At 52.6% G+C, this 24,475-nt stretch overlaps 1 protein-coding gene across 2 annotated transcripts in view; it reads left to right on the top strand.

Moving 5' to 3' along the window:
- Slc41a3 (solute carrier family 41 member 3) overlaps nucleotides 1–22,877 on the top strand; it is a 34,374-nt gene extending 11,497 nt beyond the window's left edge. Inside the window, exons 3-11 of one of the 2 annotated variants that reach the window (XM_042679657.1) lie at nucleotides 4,826–4,933; nucleotides 9,091–9,162; nucleotides 10,644–10,788; nucleotides 12,291–12,437; nucleotides 13,319–13,463; nucleotides 16,149–16,228; nucleotides 17,696–17,830; nucleotides 20,122–20,270; nucleotides 22,083–22,877. In XM_042679657.1, coding sequence (XP_042535591.1) covers nucleotides 4,826–4,933; nucleotides 9,091–9,162; nucleotides 10,644–10,788; nucleotides 12,291–12,437; nucleotides 13,319–13,463; nucleotides 16,149–16,228; nucleotides 17,696–17,830; nucleotides 20,122–20,270; nucleotides 22,083–22,292 — 1,191 coding nt within the window. In that variant the 3' untranslated portion in view covers nucleotides 22,293–22,877. The remainder of the gene's footprint in view (nucleotides 1–4,825; nucleotides 4,934–9,090; nucleotides 9,163–10,643; nucleotides 10,789–12,290; nucleotides 12,438–13,318; nucleotides 13,464–16,148; nucleotides 16,229–17,695; nucleotides 17,831–20,121; nucleotides 20,271–22,082) is intronic. The other variant, XM_042679658.1, reaches the window with a different exon arrangement.
- Nucleotides 22,878–24,475: the final 1,598 nt, after the last annotated feature.

Here is a 24,475-nt window from a genome sequence, read left to right as displayed (position 1 = left end):
AGCAGAAAAAAAAAAAAAGACCTGCTCTACTGAATGGCAGACCTTGACCAGCAAGCTGGCACTCTCCTGGGCTGGCAGCTGCATAGACTGCCTCAAGCAGGCTCATCACAGCCTGCTCATGGCTCAGACATGGAGATGCCAGGTGGATCCTTCTACCATCCTGGGGATTGAACCCAGAACCTCATGTATGCTAGCACACAATGTACCACTGCCTTTTAATCTGTAAAATTAAATACCCATTTATTATTGGGGCACTTCATGACCCTATACGCACACGGCCTCCCTACATGGACTTGGCCTCTCCTTTGTGCATGCAACCTCTCCTTGGTTGGCCTCTCCTGGGTATCTATCCTGCAGCTGGGAAGGTGGTTGCTGAAGGATTGGCCCCCACTCTATTATCCTAGACACATTCAGATGACAGGCAAAACCCCAGGTGTGTGTGTGGAGGTGCTTGGCATGCAGGCAGGGCGATCCACCTAAACGTCCCCTTGTGGGCCCAGCTGTAAAGCTCCCGTCTCCCTAGACCCAGTGGCTTTTTCATTAACCCCTGCTCCTTGCTCAGACACCATATAAGCCTGACCCTAAGTCCACCTCCTTGTACAACCTCTGATCCCATGGGAATGTTGCTGCCCCTTGCTGCTATATCTCAATAAACAGTTCTAACTGCCCTAATATACCTGACCTTGAAATGCCAGCTCAGGATGCCTCCCAGGTAGCTCAGCTTGCACCCCTAGGCAATGCCAGGATCCTTCCACAGTCTTGGTGCTGGGCCAGCTTGTTGAATAGAACACACCCTTCTCTCCCTGAACCTCAGCCCTGTGTCTCCCCAAAAGCTTGCCAGCCCCTTCCTGAGACTACCTGTCCATCTGGGGAGAAGCTGCCCAGTCTTCCCTTGGTGAACTTTTCCATTCCTAACCTACAACCCCTCCTTCTTCTCAGTGCCTCAGCCCCTGGAGCCCAGAAGGCACCTGTCAGTCAGCAGGGGGCTGGGCAGGGCTTGGGCAGCTTCTGCCCCTCCCCTGGAGAGGAAGGGCTCAGAGTCAGTGTGGGGCATGAGACAAATTGAAGGAGATCTTAAGGGGCGTGGGAGACTGTTGTAAGAGGATTGGGACAGCAGAAGTAGATGTCCTTCAAGTATTGACTGAGAAGCCAGTGGCAGAATGTAAAAGTTTTGACATCCTGAATGTTTGGTTGGGGACAAGATGGGGGAAATCCTGGAAAGCAGGAGAGGGGTAGGGCCTGGCCAGAGGGCCTGGTGCTGGAGAGGAGTCTGGAGATCTCAAGGTGTCATGTGGTATCCGGTGTGTGGTTGGTTATGTGGTGAGGCAGGATGCTGGAGGCTGTGAATCCCCACAGGAGCCTAGGGCAGCCATCAGTGGATTTGGTCCTGGCTGTGAATGATTCAAAATCCTACCAAATAGCCCTGAGAACAAGGACATTGTCATCTGAAAGGAGCCTGGGAAGAGGGTGGCAGTGGAGAGGGGCTGGGTGTAGGGAGAGACAACCATGGGGAGGAGGTGGCTCCGAGCCCTGGCAATGCCTTAGAGGAACAGGGCTGCCTTGGGCTGGACCATAGCTTGGTCTATAGGAAACAGCATAGAGGCACAGCATTTGTCCCAAGGCTGTTGTGTGGGCAAATGCTGTCTTCTCCCCTTTTTCCCATATCACCTCCTGCTCCATGTCCTAACTGCCTCCTCTTACATCAAACCTATACACACTATCAACTCAACCCCCTCTTTAAAGACCCCATCTGAGCTGGCCCCAAGACTCATGCCTGTCATTCCCAGCTACTTGGGAGGCCAAGAATGAGAGAATCCTGGTTCCAGCCTGGCCCTGGCAGAAAAGTCTTTGAGTCTATAAATGCAGTTACATCTTGAGGTACTGGGAGTTAGAGCTTCAATGTAAGCATGGGGGCACCATTCATCTGTGTCTAGAATAGCCCCCCTCCTGGTAGTGTGATGCCTGCGTGTCTTTTTATTATCTCATGGCCAGAGTCATGTTGCAGCCACCACCAGCCAGGAGAGGGGACCACTCAGATCAAGGGAGACCAGAGCAGCCTTGACAGGCATGGCCCTGTGGGGCAGACATACTGCGGGGTTAAGCCACTGTACTGAGGTAGGTAACTGAGGCAATGGAAAGGCTGTGGATAAGGGAATGGGAGGTGAAGAAGGAGCCCACAGTGGAGGCCCAGACAGAGTGGTGAGAGACCCGCACAGAACCCAGAGGGCCAGGACCCGAGGCATTTTCCCTTCATTTAGAGGGGAAAGGAGATTAGAAGGGCATTTGGGCTTACTGCCCGGGGGTGGGGGGGTGGGGGGAGGTGGACTATGGGCCTCAAACAGACCAGAATTGAGCTGGAGGGCAAGGACAGAGCCTGGAGCAAGTTCCTGTCCCTGGGAGAGGGGGAGGCATAAAATGCAGAAAAGGAGTTTGTTCCCACATTGACTGGTGCCTAATTGGCCTTGAGCATGAGGCCAGTCAGGGCCCAGGAGGGGGACACTGCAGGGAAGAGGAGGTACAGGCCGAGCCAGCTGACTGCAGGTCAGCAGAGTGCACGTACAATGGTGTCACAGCCTGTTCCGAGCAGGCTGTGCGCTGGGCTGATAGGGCAGCTCAGGCGGGACCAGGCAGATGCTGAGGGAAGACAGGGAGGTGGGAGCTGGGCTGATAAGGGTGGGCCCCTGACTCTGACATCGCTTTCTTTTGAAGTTCCTAGAGGGAGAAGCTAGGATCAGACTTGTTAGAACTGGGTCTGTGCTCTGAATTTAACCGACCTGTGGGTGAGGGAGGCCACAAGCACTGGGCAAACTCTTCTTGCTAAACTCTTTTTGGAGTTTTTAAAATCATTTTTAATTTTAATTTTTATTGTTATTATGAAAGTGGTATACAGAGGGGTTACAGTTACATAAATCAGGTAATAAGTACATTTCTTTTTTTGCCAGTCGTGGGGCTTTAACTCTGGGCCTGTGGGCTGTCTCTGAGCTCCTCAGCTCAAGAGCAGTGCTCTGCCACTTGAGTCACAGCACCACTTCTGGTTTTCTGGCAGTTTATTGGAGATAAGAGTCTCACACACTTACCTGCCTGGGCTGGCTTTGAACCATGATCCTCAGATCTCAGTCTCCTGAGTAGCTAGGATTACAGGCATGAGTCACTGGCGCCCAGCATGAATACATTTCTTTTTGGACAATGTCACCCTTCCCTCACTCTCTCCCAGTTTTTCCCTCCTGTCCCCACTTATACAGTTCACTTTTAATTTTGGGTCTAGTGAGTGGCACTGCTGCATTTGTTCACTCTTTGTCTCTTCATTTCTGTGCACCCCTTACCCTCCCTTTTTTATTTCTAAGGGCTAATGCCTTTATTGGAAAATATTCAAACAACTCAGTGGATTAAGCCAAAAGTTAAAATATAATTTCCAGAGCTGGGAAGGTGGCTCAGTGGTAGAGCGCTTGCCTTGCATGCTCGAGGCCCTGGGTTCAATTCCTCAGCACCACATAAGCAAAAGGAAAAAAGCCGGAAGTGGCGCTGTGGCTCAAGTGGTAGAGCGCTAGCCTTGAGCTGAAGAGCTGAGGGACAGCGCCCAGGCCCAGAGTTCAAGGCCCCACGACCGGACCCAAAAAAACCAACCAAACAAACAAACAAACATAATTTCCAAGAGGGAATACAATTGATAAGTATGGAGAAAATGTTTAAAATCAAGAGTAATGCTAGTTAAGACCATACTTTTACACAATCAGCCAAACAAAGGAATATTACCTTCCTGCAGGCCTTTGGCTTAACCCTTTCTTTTTTTTTATTTTTATTTTTTATTGTGAAAATACCGTACAGAGGAGTTACAATTACATGGGCAAGATAACAAGTACATTTCTTATCAAGCATTGTTGCCTCCTCTTTGTTTCCCCTTCCCATCTCTTCCCATACTCGCCCCCGCCCCCCGTCTTCCCCCACCCAATCCTCCCCCCCACCACCAAAGTTGTAAAGTTCGTTTTTCGACATAACGACTTGTACATCTCATTGTTGCAATGGGTCCACCTGTATCCCAAGTTAAACAATTTGTTTTTGCCCTTCCCCTCCACAAATTATACCAACATCAAATACAGTGAAAGTAGGGGTTATACCATGGGGGAGGGACATACAAAGCAACATAGAAATCGTCTTATAAATATGTTAGAAACAATTGCATGAAAAACAAAAAACATTTAACCCTTTCTTTATCTCTCTCCTCCATGCCTCAAGTCAGCCTGGCTGTTAGAGGTGGTTCCTCTGCACCCGCTAGGGGCCTCATGGATTTGCGTACTTCTGAACAGCTCCATCCTGTGGATGGAGGTGAAACTAATGCCCAGGTCTCCTGTCCTCTCCCTGGCAAAATCTGCCTATAGGCCCCAAATTCAGATCTGATGGGGTACTCAAAACTGATTGTGAATAACAGTTTAATTGCATGTTAAACAAATTGTTTTTACCCCCACAAACAAGATTTTCTCTACCACTTTTTTAAAAACATACATCCCATCCAGTGTGTATGATTTGTCTGTTTCTTTTTGTTTGTTGTTATATTTGATAGAATTTCTTCTCTGTTGTGGAAACTCCAGGGACAGGTGAGACAATAAAGGCACTGCCACTGTAGCCCCGGCTGACCCGGGCCTCACAGTTTATGACAAAAACCTCAACTTTGATGATTCCCTTCCCACCTCCACATTGTACAGACAGACTCCATTTGCAGACTTGGCTAGCTAGACCACCAGCCTCAGCCAGGCCCAGCCCCTGATTTTCCCTGCTCCCATGGGCCAGAGACAGAAAGGGGCTCTGCCAATTATGCCTTCTCTTCCAGCACTGGCCAGTGTTCACAGAAGTTAAAGACCTTTTGACGTTGGTGCCGCCACTGGTGGGCCTGAAGGGGAACCTGGAAATGACCCTGGCCTCACGACTCTCCACTGCGGTAAGTAAATGGATGCCCCAGGCCACCCACGGTCTGGGGACGCAGTTCCCTGTGGCCTCTCCTCAGTGATGCACACTCTCCAGTGGGTATGCAGCTTTGTTTTGTTATGATGCTTTCCTGGTCACCTGAATCCTACTTACCACAGCCAAACGAGACTTCAGGTGAGGAGCCAGCTCAGTGCTCCTGGCCTCCCATTCCCCTTTAGTCAGACAGTTGGTTCTGCATGTCGGCATGCTGCTACTCCCCCCACAACCTCCTAGACCCTGCTGTTCCTTCACACTTGCACAACCAAGGCCCAGCAGCCAGTGTGGGCCCAGGTAAGATCCTGTAGTGGGGACAGGAAGGGTCTTAATCACCCAGAGTAGCAGGGTTTCCCAGAATGCTCTGTTCTCCGGACTGGTTTTTCCTGGTGCCCAAGAACCAGAGATTCCTGGCTGTGCCCTCTTCCCATCTCTTCCACAGGGCTGAGTCCCCTCCTGTTAACAGATAGTGGTTCTTTCTTTCTGATGCCCACTTCATACCCTGCTTGGACAGAAGACTGGCAGCTGTATTCAGGGACCCGAGAGAACAGCTAATACACAGAGGGCTGGGAAGGGGACCTGCTGGAGAGAGAGAGGGATGGGCTGTGGGCAGCTGAATGGCAGGCCTCAAAGACAGCCAGAATGTGACTCCTGAGACATTCTGTATCCCCTTATTGGTTATGTGATCCACAAATGCTTTCTCCCATCCTGTAAGTTAACTTTCACTCTGTTGAACAGTTGCATTTTCAGATCATTCAGTTTATTTTTACTTTTTTTTTGCATTACATTTTTAGGTTGCTTTGAGAAGTTCTAACATCTATCTGTTCAGTTTGCTGTATCTTCTGTAACTTCTATCCAGCATTGCAAATTTTCTGTGTGTACATCTCTTGCTTCCTACAGTTACCTCCTAAATGTGACTTATCTTTTTTATGCCATTAATATGGAATTTCCTTAATTCCCTTTGAATTGCCCATTGTTAATGGACAGTCATCATGCCAATCAACAGAAACACAATTGATTTTGTATTTTGCAACTGAATTCATTAATTCAAATGGGATGTGTGTGATATGTAAAGTTTTCATCTTATAAGATGCAGGTAATTCTATTTTCTCCTGTTCAATGTGAATAGTCTTCCTTCTTTTCAAGCCAGGGCTTCTGGTGCCTTGTTGAATAGGAGTGTTGAGAACAGATGTATGTGTCCCACGCTGACCTTCCAGTCTGTCTTACTGTGTCTTCCTAGGTGGAGATAGCTGCCGTCTGTTCCTAGTTGTGGGTGTCATCTTGAAAGGGATGGAGTTTTTTTTTTTTTTTTTGTCGGTCGTGGGGCTTGAACTCTGGGCCTGGGCGCTGTCCCTCAGCTCTTCAGCTCAAGGCGAGCACTCTACCACTTGAGCTTCAGCGCCACTTCTGGTTTTCTGGTGGTTTATTGGAGATAGGAGTCTCACGGTCTCTCCTGCCCAGGCTGGCTTTGAACCGCGATCCTCAGATCTCAGCCTCCTGAGTAGCTAGGATTATAGGCGTGCACCACCAGCGCCCAGCTGAAAGGGATGGAGTTTTGTCACATGCTTTTCATGCATTAGTGGAGATGGTCACTTGGTTTAGATTATTCTAAGAAGACATGTTATTTCTTGTGTGTTGCCCTTGTACCCCAAGAATAAGTTCTGAGAGGTCGAGGGGTGTAGTGTTTTCCATATACTGTTATGTCAGTCTGTTAGTATTTTGTAGAAGACTTGTTTTTCATAATGTTCATTAGTGATACTGGGTCTATGATTTTGTTTTCTTATAGTATCTTCTTGGAATGACTTGGAGCTGTTCCTTGCTCTTCAGTTTTTCAGAGGAGTTAGAGAAGATTGGTGTTAATTCCTTTGTAAAATCTAGTACAGTTCACCAGTTATGCCATCTTAATCCTAAATTTTCTCTATTGGGAAGCTTTTGATTATTGATTCAGTTTCTTGACAGTTACTGATAGGTCTGCATTTCCTATTTCTTTGTGATTCAGTCCTGGATATGGGTTTCAAGGCATTTTTTCTTTTCCTTTTCCTTTTTTTTTTTTTTTTTTTTTTTTGCCAGTCCTGGAGCTTGAGCTCAGGACCTGGGCACTGTCCTTGAGCCTCTCTGTGCTCAAGGCTAGCACTCTACCACTTGAGCCACAGTACCACTTCTCTTTATGTGGTACTGAGGAATCAAACTCAGGGCTTGATGCATGCTAGGCAAGCACTCAACGGCTAAGCCACATTCCCAGATCCTCAAGGTGTATATTCTGAGTTAGGTTATTTAGTGCTTTCACATATAGTTTTGACATATATCTTCTATCTGTAGATTTGGTAGCAATGTCCACATTTTGAATTTCTAATTACGGTTTTTGTGAGTCTGTGTGTGTGCGTGTGTGTATGTGTGTGTGTGTGTGTGTGTGTGTGTGTGTTAGTTTAGCTAAAGGTTTTGAATTGCTTTGATCTTTTTGAAGAACCAACTCTTGGCTTCATTGATTTTTCTCTAGTATCTCCTCTATACATCTTTATTACTTACTTTTCTTAGCCTTGTGTTAATTTGGTGTTAATTTGTTCTTTTCTCTGCTTTCTGAAGGTATAACTTTTACTTGGTTGATTTCAGGTTCTACTTCTTTCCTATTCTTTTTTTTTCTTTTTGCTGGTCCTGGGCCTTGAACTGTGGGCCCAGGCACTGTCCCTAAGCTCCTTTTGTTCAAGGCTAGCATTACTACTTGAGCTACAGCACCACTTCTGATTTATTCTGTGATAAGAGTCTTACTTTCCTGCCTGGGCTGACTTCAAACCATGATCCTCAGATCTCAGCCTCCTGAGTAGTTAGGGTTATAGGCGTGAGCTACTAATGTATATATAAATATATATGTATATGTATATATATACATATATATGTATATATATACACATATATGTATATATATGATGTATATATATGATGTATATATATGATATATATATATATATATATATATATATATATATATATATATAATTGCATTGCATCCAGGTGCTGGTGGCTCACACCTGTAATCTTAGCTACTCAGGAGGCTGAGGTCTGAGCATTGCAGTTCAAAGCCAGCCCAGGCAGGAAAGTTCATGAGACTCTTTTTTTTTTTTTTTTTTCATGAGACTCTTATCTCCAATTAACCAGAAAACCAGAAGTGGCACTGTGGCTCAAGTGGTAGAGTGCTAGCCTTGAGTTGAAGAGCTGAATAGCAGTGCCCAGGCCGTGTTCAAGACCCACAACTGACTATATATATCTTAATCCTGAATCCTGCTTTTCCTGAGTCTTGTAAGTTTTTAATAGATTGTGTTTCATTTGCCTGAGATATTTTCTAATTTCCCTGGGATTTCTTCATTGGTTCTTCAAGGATACAGTTGTCTAATTTCTATATGTTTGAAGACTTTCTCTTTTGACCTTTTGCTATTGGTTTCTAATTTCATTCTCTTGTAATTGGGAATGATATGTTTTACCATAAGTATATTAACACCTCTTTGTGGCCTAGCCTCGCTCTTCTGTGGAGGACACATATGTTCTTCTTTTCTTCTGTTTATGTCCACCAGGTCCCCACATTCCTCAAGCCTCTTCTGTCTTCTTGTGTCCGCTACTGATTGTGGGCGCTCAAGTCCCCAGCTGTAATTGTAAACTTGTTTGTTCTGCCCTCAGTTCGCTCAGTGTCTGCCCCATGTGGTTACATCAACTGATGTACATTCAGTAGGTGTGTATATAATTGTTGCATCTTGTTGATTTGACCCTGGTATTTTTAGAGAATGTCCTTTGTCTCATAATAGCTTTTCAGTCTTTATTTGGTGCTCATAAGCCACCATTGCCCTCTCTCTACAACTGTGTGTGGATGTCTCCTGTATCTGTCCACTCTCACTCTATGTGTGTCATTAAACAGGATGTGAGCATCTCACAGACAGCCTGGAGGGATGTCCCATGATGCCTACCTAGATCTCCAGGGCCTGTGTCCTCTCCTCCATCCCCACCCACAGAGGAAGCTTTGTGCTGGCCACTGACAAGCAGGGTGATTTGTCCTGATGTTGGTGGAATGGTATTTCTTTATCTCTCTTATGTGACTGCCCATTGCTTTGGGTCCAGCCAGACATACTATGTCCCTTTTCTGTACCCTAGGCCAACACCGGGCAAATTGATGACCCCCAGGAAAAACGCAGAGTTATCAGCAGCAACCTCGCCCTTGTGCAGGTCAGTCTCTGTTTTCCTGTTTTGTCAGACTGACACTTCTCCTTCTTGGACCTGGAGCAGGCAAAGTCTGGGTGGGAGAAGGCAACACAAACCTTGTCCTGCACTCCAAACTGAGCTTTGAGGACAGGGGTCCACTGGCCATCTGTCTACCAGACTGCATTCCTACAGCAGCTCAGAGGCTTGCCCTCCTCCGGACACCACCACAGCCTCCTGCATCCTGGGATCCACATTCCCATCCCCAGCCCCTTATGGCTTCACCCCAAGTCAGGTCCTTGAAGGACTCTCCTTATGAGTAGCCTTGCTGTTAGTACCTTCAAGGTAAAGACACAGCTCACCTAGTCCTCTAGCTGATAGACTTGGACTTTGCCTTTTGTAAGGGGCCTTAATTTTTCTGAGGGTCTAGGGTCCTTCCTTCCTGGACCTAGGACCTGTCTCTGCTGCTGTGTGTCCCTTCTCAGTCTTTGGGGCATCTGTATAGAATGCTGCCTGCCTGCAGTATCCTCTAAAGGGCCATGCAGTAGAAAGTGGGTCCCTGTTGGGACTACTGGAAATGGTAAGGCCCTTAGAAACTAACCTGGCACGTGGCACACACCTGTAATCCTAACACTGGGGAGGCTGGATTGCAAGATTGAGGTTGCATAATATGACCCCGTCTCAAAAATCAAATGAAAAAAATACAAGCAGAGCTTAATTGGGGCCTTAGGTCGCTGGTCCTGTCCTTGATGGGTGCTGTGGGGCTCAGTCACTTCTTCCTCTGGCCACAGGGGTGTGGGCTCGCTCTGACATGCACAAGCCCAAAAGCAATGAGGCCAACCTACCATGGACCAACACCTCCAAAATCCTGAGTGCTTGTCTAAGTTGCTTAGCTCAAGCACGTGGTTCTAGTTTAGAACTTTGCCTCACACACTGCCATCCCCTGGTCACATTGGCTGGGACACATCCTCCCCATTTTCCAATCAAGAAATTGAATCTCCCCAGCTGCTCCCCTCCCTCACCCTCACCCCAGGCACTCAGGGCTCCTCCTCCTCCAGCTGCTCCCAGCACATCTGTCGCTATCCTCTGTCCCTTTGCTGCCTGCCCAGGGCTCACTCTGGGGCCCCCAGGGGCTGAGCCCCAGCCCTGCCAGGAGCAGCCGCTTCTGCATGCTCCTCTCTGCTGTCTGTGTGCACGGAAGTGGGCCTGTGGCTAGTGCGGCTCTGCCTCTGCACCAGGCCTGAAGCCGTGGCTGACAGTGTGGGCAGTGATGCTGCGGGCATAGATTTTACTTAAGTGTACTCCAGTTCTTGCCCAGGTGTGTGTTTCCATGTAACTGAGTAACTGAGCCTTAGCACTGTTGATGAAGCTGTGGGCAGACTGTAGGGTGAAGGACAGAGGCAGTGGTGAGGGACGAGTGCATCCCTCTAGGTAAGCGAGGAGGTGGGAGAAAGGCAGTGGCAGGTGGGGGGCTAAAGGGTCTCATGTGTCTGATTGGTGCCCTGCAGGTGCAAGCCACCGTCGTGGGGCTCCTGGCTGCCATGGCTGCCCTGCTGCTGGGCACCGTGTCTCGGGAGGAGCTGGACTTGGCCAAGGTGGCCTTGCTGTGCGCCAGCAGTGCCATCACCGCCTTCCTTGCCGCCTTTGCCTTAGGTGAGCCTGTGTGTTCCAGTACCTGGAGGCGTCCTCAGTATGTGGGTAGACTGCTGGGACCCCAGCACTGCCCTGGGCTGTGGCCGCGGCAGACCCCTCCCCGCTGTCTGTGTAAGAGCCTCAGCCTTTGCACACCTTCTCACACACTTCAAAAGAAGATGCCGGTCTGGCCACAGATGGGGCACAAATTGGCTCCTGACAGTGGCTTTGGACCATATTGAGGGAGTGATTATAATTGTCCTAATGTGTTTCTTTGTGTATTTTTGTTCCCGTCTAGAAGAACTTGAGCTCAGGGCTTAAACATCACCCTTGAGCTTTTTCACTCAAGGCTGGTGTTCTATCACTTGAGCCACAGCTCTCTGCTTCTGATTTTTTGATGGTTAGTTGGAGAAGAGAGTCTCACAGACTTTCCTGCCCAGGCTGGCTTCAAACTGTAATCTTCAGATCTCAGGCTCCTGAGTAGGTAGGATTACAGGCCTGAGCCACCACCACTGAATGACTTGTTTATGTATGTATGCATTCATGCAATGCATGCCAGTCCTGGGGCTTGAAGTCTGGGCCTGGGCGTTGTCCCAGAGCTTCTTTTGCTCAAAGCTGACATTCTACCACTTGAGCTATAGTGCCACTTTCAGCTTTTTTTGAGTAGTTGATTGGAGTTAAGAGTCTGTCCCATAGACTTTCCTGCCCAGGCTGACTTCAAACTATGATCTTCAGATCTCAGCCTCCTGAGTTGCTGGAATTATAGGCACCATCCACCACTACCTGGTGACTCGTTTATTTTTTATGCGTGGTGTTGGGGAGTGAAGCCAGGCCCTTGCTATAATTATTTCTAGAGTCACAGTATTCCTAGTGATGTGTTAAGCCTCCAATAACCATGATGCAGAGTATTTTCTTAAAGAACCAAGTGAGTTTCTGCATCCAGTCCGAGCAGTGGATGGGATGGATGGAGTCTGTACCATCAGGGGTTCTTGGACAGGCAGGGGCCTTAGGGTCCTGGCATCCATAGGGGTTCCTGTCAGATCTCTGAGCCACACTCTGTCACCTGCCTGTCACTTCCCGACCTGGGAAGACATGAATTGATAATCACTGTCCACTGAAAGCACGCAGGCCCCTGAGATAAGGGACCTCAGAGGGCCAAGCTGAGCTCCCAGCACCAGGGTGGCATCTAGACTCCAGCCACCTCTGTCTCTTCCTCCCATCCGTGGGGCCCACCCCCTCATCTGTGACTGTGAGCTCCACATCCTCATGGTTCCAGGTCACCTGACCTGATCTGGGATATTTTTGGGCCATTCTGACATCATGTGCACAGATCACAAAGCCAAATCTGACTCCAGATGCCTCAGGCCTCCAGGGTGGCTGAGAAACTGTGAGTGGGACAGTCCACTATGCCTCTGGGGAGGTAGACAGAGCCAGTTGATAAGCAGCTCTTCCATGCCAAGGCCCCTGGGGGCTCCAGCCCTCCTGGGGCCACTGCCCCTGAGCCTCGTCCCTTTTCTTTGCAGGACTGCTCATGGTCTGCATAGTGATCGGTGCTCGAAAACTGGGGGTCAACCCAGACAACATTGCCACACCCATTGCGGCCAGCCTGGGAGACCTCATCACACTGTCCATTCTGGCCTTGGTTAGCAGCTTCCTGTACCAACACAGAGGTAGGAGGGGCACCCATCATGGGCATTTCAATTGGGTGGCACCGTGTACCAGTCCAGTCCTGCAGTGCCAAAGCTTGGGGTCACTGTGCAGAAACCAGGTTAGAAAGAAAAGCACAACTCCAGCTGTGGACATGGATGCCAGTCTCTGCTTGTGGGACAGAGGTGGGCAGGGAGGCTGTTGAGGACCTGAGGCTGCTCCGGCCATTTGGTTGTGTCTTGAAGGGATGAGGCCAGCAGGAGCAGAGGCCACTGGCCTAGACAAAGGGAATAGCCTCAAAGCTCTGATTCCCCCACCGTGCCCCATGGGAATCCAGACCCAGCCAGGTACCTGGGCTATTCCTGACCCAGCTGTAGACCAGCTCCCTGGTAATTCATCATCTGAGAGAGACTCAAGGTTTGTATAAGTGACAGGGACGATTCATAAGAATCAGAACCAATAACCTAACTTTGAACTTCCACCAAACTGAATCAAAATGAGCAGATTTGCATAGGACTTAACTATTTGTATTTGATTGTAAAAGGAATAAGAATTCTCAGACCCTCTCTCTGTCCTCCACTGGCCCCAGCTTATTCCAGCATATGACCTAGGATTCAGTCTGTCCACCACTGTCTGGTCTGTCTCTCCCATGAGTCTATGAAGGTTTCTGGTACACTCAGGAGTCAGGGGTCTTGACCTGATAAGTCCTTACAGCTGAGGGGAGAGTTGGCTGCCCACTCGATCCCTGAGCATAGGGTTTACGTACACATCACTGTGCTAGAACAAATACGAGATGGGGGTCTCCGGCCCTGTGAGCAATAGCTTCTCACCTATAGTGTGCAGGCACTGAGGCCAGGCTGCATGCCATCCATGCCCCATGAGCTGTGTGTGCTTTCTGTTCTAGATACCTGGTACCTGACACCACTGGCCTGCGCGGGTCTTATGGCTCTGATCCCGCTCTGGGTGGTCATTGCCAAGCAGAACCCGCCAATCATGAAGATCCTGAAGTTTGGGTGGTTCCCCATTGTGCTGGCCATGGTCATCAGCAGGTGAGTGCCCCAAGTGCTGCCTGGCCTGCTGGAGTCCGTGGGCCGCGAGTGAGGTGACACCAGTGCCCCGGGAGGCTGCAGTGGTGTGCGGTCATGGTGATGTGTGGCAATAGCTCCTGGACTCCTTTATCTCTGCTTTCATTGTCTCTTTCACCAAAAATCTAAGGCCTCATTCTCTGTCTGAGCTGTACCCTGCTTACAGAGCACCAGGGGGCCAAGGCAGAGCCGTGGGCAGGGCAGGGGAGGGTGGATCTGATGGGCACCCTGGAGCCTAGAAATTCTCCCCAACATGGTGCTGTGGCTTTTACAAAGGCCAGTGCTGGACCAGGACTCAAGCAGGCTGCTGTTGCTCCCTACAGCCTCGGGACCTCCATGTAGGCCACAGTCCCTCTCCCTGGCCTTGAGGTCCTGCTGACTCTGTGGCCGCTGTCTGCAGCGTGGCTGCTGCAGCACTTCAGAGGCCTGTCTCTGGTGGGGTTGTCTCTGCCCACCAGGCTGTCTTCCTCCACCCCTTCCTGCTGGACACCGGACGGGGCCTCTCTAGTCCACTGTAACATGTTCTACCCTAAACCTCAGGCAAAAGAGGTTGAGTGAAGTCCAAAAATTGTTGCTTCTAGAAGGTTCCAGGAACCTTACATCATTGGATCTACTTTCTCCAAATCTCTTAAGTTATCCAAGAGGTGGGCAAGCCTTTGCTGAACTCCAGGAGGAGCATGAATGATGTGGCAACATTATCATCTTGGCCACAGTGAGGGTACTGTGTCCGCCCAGCAGCAACAGAGCTGAGACTCGTCCTTGTGTAAAAGGTTGCTGTTAGCACCAAGACTCAGGATGGAGATGGAGACAGAAACCAGGGGTGCAAAGGCCCTGGGATCTACTGGAACTGCAGGAGACATTGTGGATAGGAGGGGCAATTTGCTGAATCTGGGGGTGGGTGGCAGACAGGTGGTGGCAGGGCTAGGGGCAGCAAGTTGGGGGGTTCTGCTCTGTGGTGCAGGGCTGCTGGGGGTCTGCTCTGTGGTGCAGGGCTGGGGGGGTCTGCTGTGTGGTGCAGGGCTGCTGGGGGTCCGCTCTGTGGTGCAGGGCTGCTGGGGGTCCGCTCTGTGGTACAGGGCTGGGGGGTGGCGGTGGGTGGTGCAGGGCTGCTGGGGGTCCGCTCTGTGGTACAGGGCTGGGGGGTGGCAGTGGGTGGTGCAGGGCTGCTGGGGGTCCGCTCTGTGGTACAGGGCTGGGGGTGGCAGTGGGTGGTGCAGGGCTGCTGGGGGTCCGCTCTGTGGTGCAGGGCTGCTGGGGGTCCGCTCTGTGGTACAGGGCTGGGGGGTGGCGGTGGGTGGTGCAGGGCTGCTGGGGGTCCGCTCTGTGGTACAGGGCTGGGGGGTGGCGGTGGGTGGTGCAGGGCTGCTGGGGGTCCGCTCTGTGGTACAGGGCTGGGGGGTGGCGGTGGGTGGTGCAGGGCTGCTGGGGGTCCGCTCTGTGGTGCAGGGCTGGGGGGTGGCGGTGGGTGGTGCAGGGCTGCTGGGGGTCCGCTCTGTGGTGCAGGGCTGCTGGGGGTCCGCTCTGTGGTGCAGGGCTGCTGGGGGTCCGCTCTGTGGTACAGGGCTGGGGGGTGGCGGTGGGTGGTGCAGGGCTGCTGGGGGTCTGCTCTGTGGTGCAGGGCTGGGGGGGGTCTGCTGTGTGGTGCAGGGCTGCTGGGGGTCCGCTCTGTGGTGCAGGGCTGCTGGGGGTCCGCTCTGTGGTGCAGGGCTGGGGGGTGGCGGTGGGTGGTGCAGGGCTGCTGGGGGTCCGCTCTGTGGTACAGGGCTGGGGGGGTGGCGGTGGGTGGTGCAGGGCTGCTGGGGGTCCGCTCTGTGGTACAGGGCTGGGGGGGTGGCGGTGGGTGGTGCAGGGCTGCTGGGGGTCCGCTCTGTGGTACAGGGCTGGGGGGGTGGCGGTGGGTGGTGCAGGGCTGCTGGGGGTCTGCTCTGTGGTGCAGGGCTGGGGGGGGGTCCGCTCTGTGGTGCAGGGCTGCTGGGGGTCCGCTCTGTGGTGCAGGGCTGCTGGGGGTCCGCTCTGTGGTACAGGGCTGGGGGGTGGCGGTGGGTGGTGCAGGGCTGCTGGGGGTCCGCTCTGTGGTGCAGGGCTGGGGGGGGTCCGCTCTGTGGTGCAGGGCTGGGGGGTGGCGGTGGGTGGTGCAGGGCTGCTGGGGGTCCGCTCTGTGGTGCAGGGCTGCTGGGGGTCTGCTCTGTGGTACAGGGCTGGGGGGGTGGCGGTGGGTGGTGCAGGGCTGCTGGGGGTCTGCTCTGTGGTACAGGGCTGGGGGGTGGCGGTGGGTGGTGCAGGGCTGCTGGGGGTCCGCTCTGTGGTACAGGGCTGGGGGGTGGCGGTGGGTGGTGCAGGGCTGCTGGGGGTCCGCTCTGTGGTACAGGGCTGGGGGGTGGCGGTGGGTGGTGCAGGGCTGCTGGGGGTCCGCTCTGTGGTGCAGGGCTGCTGGGGGTCCGCTCTGTGGTGCAGGGCTGCTGGGGGTCCGCTCTGTGGTGCAGGGCTGCTGGGGGTCCGCTCTGTGGTGCAGGGCTGCTGGGGGTCCGCTCTGTGGTGCAGGGCTGCTGGGGGTCCGCTCTGTGGTGCAGGGCTGGGGGGTGGCGGTGGGTGGTGCAGGGCTGCTGAGGGCCTGCTCTGACAGCTTGGTGCCACCTGTTGTCTCCACAGTGTTGGAGGGCTCATCCTGAGCATGACCGCATCGAAGCAGCAGTACAAAGGCATGGCCATATTTACGCCTGTCATGTGTGGTGAGTGTTTCAAGGCTCCCTATGGCCCGTGGATGGGAGATCCCCATGGATGGTTGGGCCTGAACACCAGTCCCAGGTTGGACCCAGGCTCTTGAAGGCCGCTGAGCAGCCAAGTTGTGAACAGGTGGCGGCCTGGGCTGTGGGGTAGGTTTTCCTAAGATGAAAGGAGACCTGGGAACAAAGCTAGCTCCGCCCTCACAGGAACTGCCAGGACCTGAGCTTTGCCCACAGCTGAGCACAGAGTCCACTCTGGCTTCCCATGTGCACTCTGATGTGGCCCTCAGAGATGGGTGCCAGGCCCTGCTGGTTTGTTTTCTGTGAGAGTCATTGGTGACAGTAATACTCAGACATTTACACCTAAAAATCTGAGTTCTGTCTTCTTAAAAACTAAGACTGAAAGCTGGGCGCCTGGCTCACACCTGTAATCCTAGCTACTCAGGAGGCTGAGATCTGAGGATCGAGGTTCAAAGCCAGCCAGGGTAGAAAAGTCCATGAGACTTTTTTTTTTTTTTTTTAGTGGGGGGTGGGATCCGGTCGCGGGGCCTGAGCGCTGTCTCTCAGCTCTTCAGCTCAAGGCTAGCACTCTACCACTTGAGCCGCAGCTCTACTTCCAGCTTTTTTCTTTTTGCTTATGGGGTGCTGAGGAATCGAACCCAGGGCCTCAGACATGTAAGGCAAGCGCTCTACCACTGAGCCACCTTCCCAGCCTCAAGTCCATGAGACTTATCTCCAATAAACCACCAGAAAACTGAAGTGATGCTGTAGTTCAAGTGGTAGAGCTCTCACCTTGAGCTGAGCTGAGGGACAGTGCTCGGGACCAGAGTTCAAGCCCCACGACCCACAAAAACAAAACAAAACAACAAACAAAGACTGAGATAGCAGTGGGTTTCCCTAGCAGCCACGGCTGGGGCTGGCCTGGTCACTTCTCCTGGGGCTGGACTGGTCATTGTCCCCCTGTTTATGCCTCCTGTCCAACTGGAATAACAGGTCTGCACCATCAGATCCCTGACCTATTGGTTGAGATAGAGTTTTGTGAACTTTTTGCCCAGGCTGGTTTGAACCACAATCCTCCCAATCTTTGATCCCCAGGTAACTAGGATTTGCTGGAGCTAGTCACTGTGCCCAGGCTTCAAGCCTTTGTTAAACCATCCACTCTCCATTCCTCTTCCCTCAGACTCACTCCTTCCCTAGGTCTGATCACCACCAGCCACCAGCACATACTTTCTGAGAACCTGCTTTGCCTGTCCCACTTCCCTCCCTTAAAGGACCAGCTGGCCAGACAGGACCTCATTCTAGGTCTGCGCCACACTACCTGGGAGTCATGCAAGATTGAGGGAGAGAGAAGTAAAGCACACCACATCCTGAATCAGTCAAAGAAGACTTCCTGGAGGAAGTGACCTTGAAAGAGGAGATAGAACCCCGGAGCCTGGGATAGAGGAGGGAAACTCTATTGTTTTTTCCTTGCAGGAGTTGGTGGCAACCTGGTGGCCATCCAGACCAGCCGGGTCTCCACCTTTCTACACATTTGGAGCACCCCTGGTGTTCTCCCTCTCCAGATGAAAAAGTTCTGTCCGAACCCCTGCTCTACTTTCTGTACCTCAGGTGGGTCTCATGTCTTCTGGAGGCCACAGGGCCATTTCTGTTAGCAGATGAGAATCTGATGTTTGAGACCAATGCTGACCTCAGCATGGGGCACCTTCAGGGTCCCAGCCCCTCCTCTGAACAGCTGACTAACAGCCTTGCCTTCCTTCCTTCCTTCCTTCCTTCCTTCCTTCCTTCCTCCCTCCCTCCCTTCCTTCTTTCTGTCCATCCATTATCCATCCACTTATCCATCATTCATCGTTTATCCATCCACTCATTCGTGCATTTATTTCATTCATGGACACAAATACATACTGAATGTCTGTCAGGCACTAGGCGGTCAGGTTGTGGGTTACAGTGGGAAACATAAGCCCACCTCTTCCCTCACAGGTAGATGTGCAGGAGAGAGAACCACAAAAGAAACAAGCCCATGATTATAAACTGACGTTTTCTAGGGCAGCAGCAAAGGTGCAGTGAGAGAGAATGGGAGGAGCCGGGCACTGGTGGCTCACACCTGTCATGCTGGCTACTCATGAGGCTGAGACCTGAGGCTCTTGGTTCAAAGCCAGACCGGGCAGGCAAGTCCATGAGACTCTTATCTCCAATTAAGCATCAGAGAACCAGAAGTAGCCCTGTGGCTCAAGTGGTAGAGCACTAGCCTTGAGCTTAAAGAGCTGAGGGACAGCGCCCAGGCCCAGAGTTCAAGCCCCATGACAAGCATGAGAGATGTGGCCATAGGGTTGGAAGTGCTTCTCTGATGAGCAGAGGGGCACTGGGCAAAGGGCCCTGCCTGGGTGAAGTTCTCAGAACCACTGCAGTCATCGGAGGGGCTTTAACAAAGATGTCTTTTGTCGTGTTTTCTCCCCTTGGGTCATCTCCTCTTGGTTTAAAAAACTGCTGTTAATCATCACTTAGGGTAGGTGTGCTGGCACATTCCTGAGGGTGTTTTCACTGGTGCACTACTATGGGTTTACTGTTGTTTTTGACCCCTGAAAACTGGGCCACTCCCACCCCCTGCCAGGCCGTGTTCCCTGTGCAAACTCAGAGGTCCCGTCTTGCTATCTCACAACTTTGTAGAAGCTGGATGATAATGTGGATTTTTTAGGGTGTGTTTTGGGTTTGTTAGGCTCCTTGGATCTGTAGATTTATCTTTTCCAGATATGATTTCAAGTTTACTGATTTATTTATTTTGTGCTAGTCCTGGGCTGGCTGTTGTTCCTGAAGTGTTGTTGTTTTTTTCTCTCTCTCTCAAGGCTAGCATTCTACTACTTGAACCATTGCTCCACTTCCAGCCTTTTGGTGGTTAATTGGAGATAAGAGTCTGGACTGTCCTGCCCAGACCGGCTTTGGACCGTGATTCTCAGATCTCAGCCTCCTGAGTAGCTAGGATTGCAGGTGTGAGCCACTGGTGCCTGACCCCTTTATTTTTGTTTTGTCCTCTCCATCCTGCCATTCAGTCAGCTGATTGAGTTATTGGGAAGTTCTGGATATTGTAATTCTCCCTTGGTTCTGCTTGGAATCTTCTGGTTCTTTTGTTACCTGCTGCTTGGTTTTAAGTTCATTTCCAGTGTTTCTGTGGTAACTGCTCATGCTTCAGGGAACAAGCTCATCATGGTCCTTAAAGTTGTTTTAGGACAGTCTGACATGCATCCTCTCCGTTCGGATCTGCAGTTATTTTTCTAAAGTGGGGCTCCTCTTGCTGTTGGTGTGGGAAGTTGTTTTAGGCTGGATCTGGAACTGTGGTGTTGTGTAACAAGGTTCCAGGTCTTATTAAATCTCTCTCTGGCCCTACACCACAAGAGGAGGAGCACCCAGTTCTCTCAGCCAGGTGGGTGGACGTGCAAAGGGACCCTTGTTCCCAAGGGCGTCCCTCATGGAGTGCAGCTCCTCACGACAGCACCCTGGTGGGGGTGGGGCACTGCCAGGCTGCCCCCATGGTCTCAGTGGTCCCCAGTGCCACGGTGTAGGGGAGCCCTCTGTGCCCCACAGAGGCAGCACTGACCCCAGCGAGGGGAGGTGTCACGGCCGCCTTGCACCTGTGCTATCTCTGATTGGCTCGGCTCCTTTCTTAGATTTCTGGATAAAGCAGACCTGCACTGAGGCTGTCACCCGTCTTTGTATTATGGGTTGCAGACAGTCTGAGATACCCAAGGCAAAACAACCTAAGCCACCCAGGGAGCTCACCACAGTGCTGCTTGTTGGGTTTCAAAGCCTCACCCCAATTGTCTTTCTCTCCACCTCAGGCCTGCCCCCTGCAAGGTGGAGCCTGCTGCCAGGCAGGCCACATGTACTCTTGGTTCTGTTTCCTCCAGAAACCAATTCCATGTCCGCCCGAGTCCTGCTCTTCCTGGTGGTCCCTGGTCATCTGATTTTCTTCTACATCATCTACCTGGTAGAAGGCCATTCATTGATAAACAGCAAGACCTTTGTGGCGCTGTACCTGCTGGCAGGCCTGGTCCAGGTGAGGCCCTTTGTGGTGCTGTACCTGCTGGCGGGCCTGGGCCAGGTGGGGATGGCTGGGCTGGAGAAGTGGCTTCCCAGCGGGCAGGCTCACTCCCTGTCCCAGTGGAGCTTCTGAGCAGGGTGGAGTGGAGTAGAGGTTCCTGGACATGTAGTACACAGTCCCCATCTTCCAAGAGTCAATGCAGTTTATTCAACTTGTTCAAGCCTGAAAGCAAGGTCCAGACATAGAGACCACTGCACCCCTCAAACTAGGAGCTGTACACTGCACCTCCACACTGCACCTCACACTGCACCCCTCACACGGCACCCCTCACACTGCACCTCCACACTGCACCTCCACACTGCACCCCTCACACTGCGCCTCACACTGCACCCCTCACACTGCACCTCACACTACACCTCACACTGCACCCCACACTGCGCCCCTCACACTGCACCTCTCACTGCGCCTCACACTGCGCCTCACACTGCACCACACACTGCAGCCCTCACACTGCAGCCCTCACACTGCAGCCCTCACACTGCGCCTCACACTGCGCCTCACACTGCGCCCCTCACACGGCACCTCACACTGCGCCTCACACTGTGCCTCACACTGCACCTCACACTGCACCTCACACCGCACCCCTCACACTGCACCTCACACTGCACCTCACACTGCACCCCTCACACGGCACCTCACACTGCGCCTCACACTGCGCCTCACACCGCACCTCACACCGCGCCTCACACCGTGCCTCACACTGCGCCTCACACTGCACCCCTCACACTGCACCTCACACTGCACCCCTCACACTGCACCTCACACTGCACCCCTCACACTGCACCTCACACTGCACCCCTCACACTGCACCTCACACTGCGCCTCACACTTCACCACACACACTGCATCCCTCACACTGTCTCACACTGCACCCCTCACACGGCACCTCACACTGCACCTCACACTGCATCCCTCACACCGCCTCACACTGCACCTCACACTGCACCCCTCACACTGCGCCTCACACTGCACCTCACACTGCACACCTCACACTGCACCCCTCACACTGCACCTCACACTGCACCTCACACTGCACACTGCACCCCTCACACTGCGCCTCACACTGCACACCTCACACTGCACCCCTCACACTGCACCTCACACTGCACCCCTCACTGTACCCCTCACACTGCACCCCTCACTGTACCCCTCACACTGCACCACACTGCACCCCTCACACTGCACCCCTCACACTACACCTCACACTGCACCTCACACTGCGGCCCTCACACTGCACCCTTCACACTACACCTCACACTGCACTCCTCACTGTACCCCTCTCACTGGGAACTGTGCACTGCACATGAACTCTACACACTCATATTCACATTGCACACTGGGAGCTGCACACTGCATGTGATCACCTCATACATCACCCACCTATCTTTCACACTGCATACTTTATATCCACACTGCATGCGATCACTGTACACCACACACTGTACATGTCACTACTCACTGCATACATCACACTACTCAGTGCACTCTGTGCTGCACACTTAGCAGCCTGAGATCATCTCTAGGGTGAAGGAGGTTGAGGCAGAGCCTGCCTGGGCGCAGTTCAGCAGGCCTGAGCAGTGAGTCAGTTCTGGGTCATGACTGTTCTGTGTTGCTCATGGCTGATAGAGCAGGGGTCTGCCTCACTTAGTTCTGGCCCTAGGCTGGGCTTGACATCTATCTTGGCTCCTTCCCATGAACACCAGCTGGTGTTTCTTGGCTGTTTGCAGACTCTAACTTGGTTTTGATGTGTGCTTGCTGTTCTGACAGGTGACTATCCTGCTGTACCTGGCAGAGGTGATGGTTCGGCTGGCCTGGCACCAGGCCCTGGACCCTGACAACCACTGCATCCCCTACCTCACGGGACTGGGGGACCTGCTGGGCACTGGCCTTCTGGCTCTCTGCTTCTTTCTGGACTGGCTACTGAGAAGCGAAGTAGAGCTGAGTGGCCTCTCAGAACTGGCCTCTGGGCCACCCTGATGAGGCTGGTCACCTCCATGTGCGCAGTGGCCATTTCCCTTACACCAATGGGGCCAGCGGCCTGGTCTCCCCTGCGGGATGGGCCTGGCCCTGCAGTGGCCTCTGGTCAGCCGTGAAGGAGGCTCGCTCGCTCGCTTGCACGGTGGCACTGCAGCTCTAGCTGAGCTGAGGTAGAACCCTGGGCCAGGAGCCTGGCCCACAAGGCTGGTGTGAGGGCCACGTGTGTGCAGCGCAGGCAGGTCTGGCTGGAGGCGCAGCCTGTGCTCTGGGGTGTTTATTCTGGCATGCACCACGCTGGGGTAGGACAAGAGGAGGGAGCACCCTGGCGCTGCCCTGCACCCCACTGACCCCACAGCAGTGTCCCTGTGAGCGCGGCTCCTCCCGCGGCTCCCAGCATTCCGCTTGGCCTCTGCTTGCTTTTGTTTTCCTTTTTCTTTCTTCTTTGTTGTTTTTTAAAAAAGTAAAACCTCTGCTTAGAGTTCCATTTCCAGAGAAGTATAAAATAAAATATAGGTGATATTGTATGTGACTCCTCAGATCCTTTAAAGGTAGTTAATGTGACCTCCAGACTTGGAGTCTCTGAGAAAAGTCTTTGGCAGCGTGTGTGGAGGTGTACTCCATTATTCCAGTTCTCAGGAGGCTGAGGCTGGAGAATTGTGGGTTTGAGGCCAGCTAAGACAACACAGCAAATAAATAAGAAAGAGAAGAATAAATAGCGTCTGGCTCTCCTTTAGAGTAGTGTCCTCTCAGGTCCCCAGCCTAGGTGCACTCAAGCCCCCAGGGGTCTTGTTAGGGCCCATGGGTGGCTCTCAGAGGGGAATCTCTACCTGACACACAGTATTGACATGTTTATGAAGTACAGCATGCTGTTTGAATGCATGTCATGCTCCTTCTTTGCTTCCTGTTTCTTATTAACACAGCTAACAACGTTAGCTGAGTAACTTCCTCTGAGAGGATGGCACCGTGTGGCAGTGTCCTTGGGGGGGGTCCAAGTGTGCTGGAGCCCCTGGGCAGGCCTAGGGTACCACTCCACCTGGACAACAGTTGGTATTGGGGTTGCCACCAGCAAATGCAGCCACTCTGCCTGGGCCTGTCCAAAGCAGCCACAACTCTAGCCTTTGCCCATTGGCACTTTCTGCCAGCGTCTTGCTTGGGCCAAACCTCCTCCACACAGAGCCAGTACAGTTGGGAGTGGCAAATGTCCAGTACAACTGTGCTGGACCCCAGGCTGGCTCCTGGATGCACTGGCTCTGCACTCTCCCTGCCTACAAGCTGTGCTGGGGAGTCAGCAGCCGCTGGCACACAGGACCACACGCTCTGTTGTGCTCAGACCTGCAGCAGACGAGCAATGGGGCTTCTCCCCGACAGTGAGAAGCACTAGGCCACGCGAGCCGTTTCCAGGGGCCTCTCCACAGCCTTAATCACAGTACTGCCCTGGTGTTTGGATGTGGAGCTTCACCTGTGGTTAGTGAGGGGTGGAGACCTGAGCAGTCTGGCTCACACTCAGTGGCCCATGAAGTGAAGGTGTGGCTGAGATCCAGGAGAGAATTTTCATCAGGAAATGGCACCGAAGCTGGCCCAAGGCTGAATGGGACGTAACCAGATTCACTTTTCTGGGCCGAGGGAGAGGGAGTGACTCAGATGGTCCTGGTTATCAGTCAGGCCAGAGTGGACACAGCCCCTCCGGAGAACTACCTTCCCTTCCTCCTTGACCAGCCGCCGCCCAGAGGCGAGGAGCCTGGAGGCTCTGGGGTCTTCTCCCTGGGAAGTCCCACCCCTTTCATATGCCGTCAGCCCACTCTGGCTGGAAATGTGACTCCCCGGTGGGAGCGTCGCCACCCATGACCACCTGGGAGCAGCCCTGACCTCCTTCCGCCTTTGGAGGCTCTCACGCTGGGTACGGCCTGGCGGCAGCACAGTAGACCATGGTCTACTGCGTAACTTGGGACTTTTGCCTGGGTAGAGTGGGCTGAGCTGCTCATGGTGGAAGGTAAGCCTTGGAGGGAGAGTGGCCACAGCTAAGTGTCCTGGACAATGTGGCTGTGGACAGCTGAGGTCCAGGGCTGCAGAGAGCAGCTATCTCCTACCACATAGTCCTTCAGGGCACCAGTGCAGGCCTGGGAGCCCAGCAATGTCTGGGCTTTCCCTCTTTCCATGTGAACCAGAGGGGCTGCAGCGGATGT

The sequence above is a fragment of the Dipodomys spectabilis genome, unplaced genomic scaffold (genome assembly GCF_019054845.1).
Source record: "Dipodomys spectabilis isolate Male_0828 unplaced genomic scaffold, ASM1905484v1 ptg000054l, whole genome shotgun sequence".
In the NCBI taxonomy this organism is placed as follows: domain Eukaryota; kingdom Metazoa; phylum Chordata; class Mammalia; order Rodentia; family Heteromyidae; genus Dipodomys; species Dipodomys spectabilis.
The sequence above is the reverse complement of the archived record's forward strand: the minus strand, read 5'-3'. Positions and strand labels throughout refer to the sequence as shown.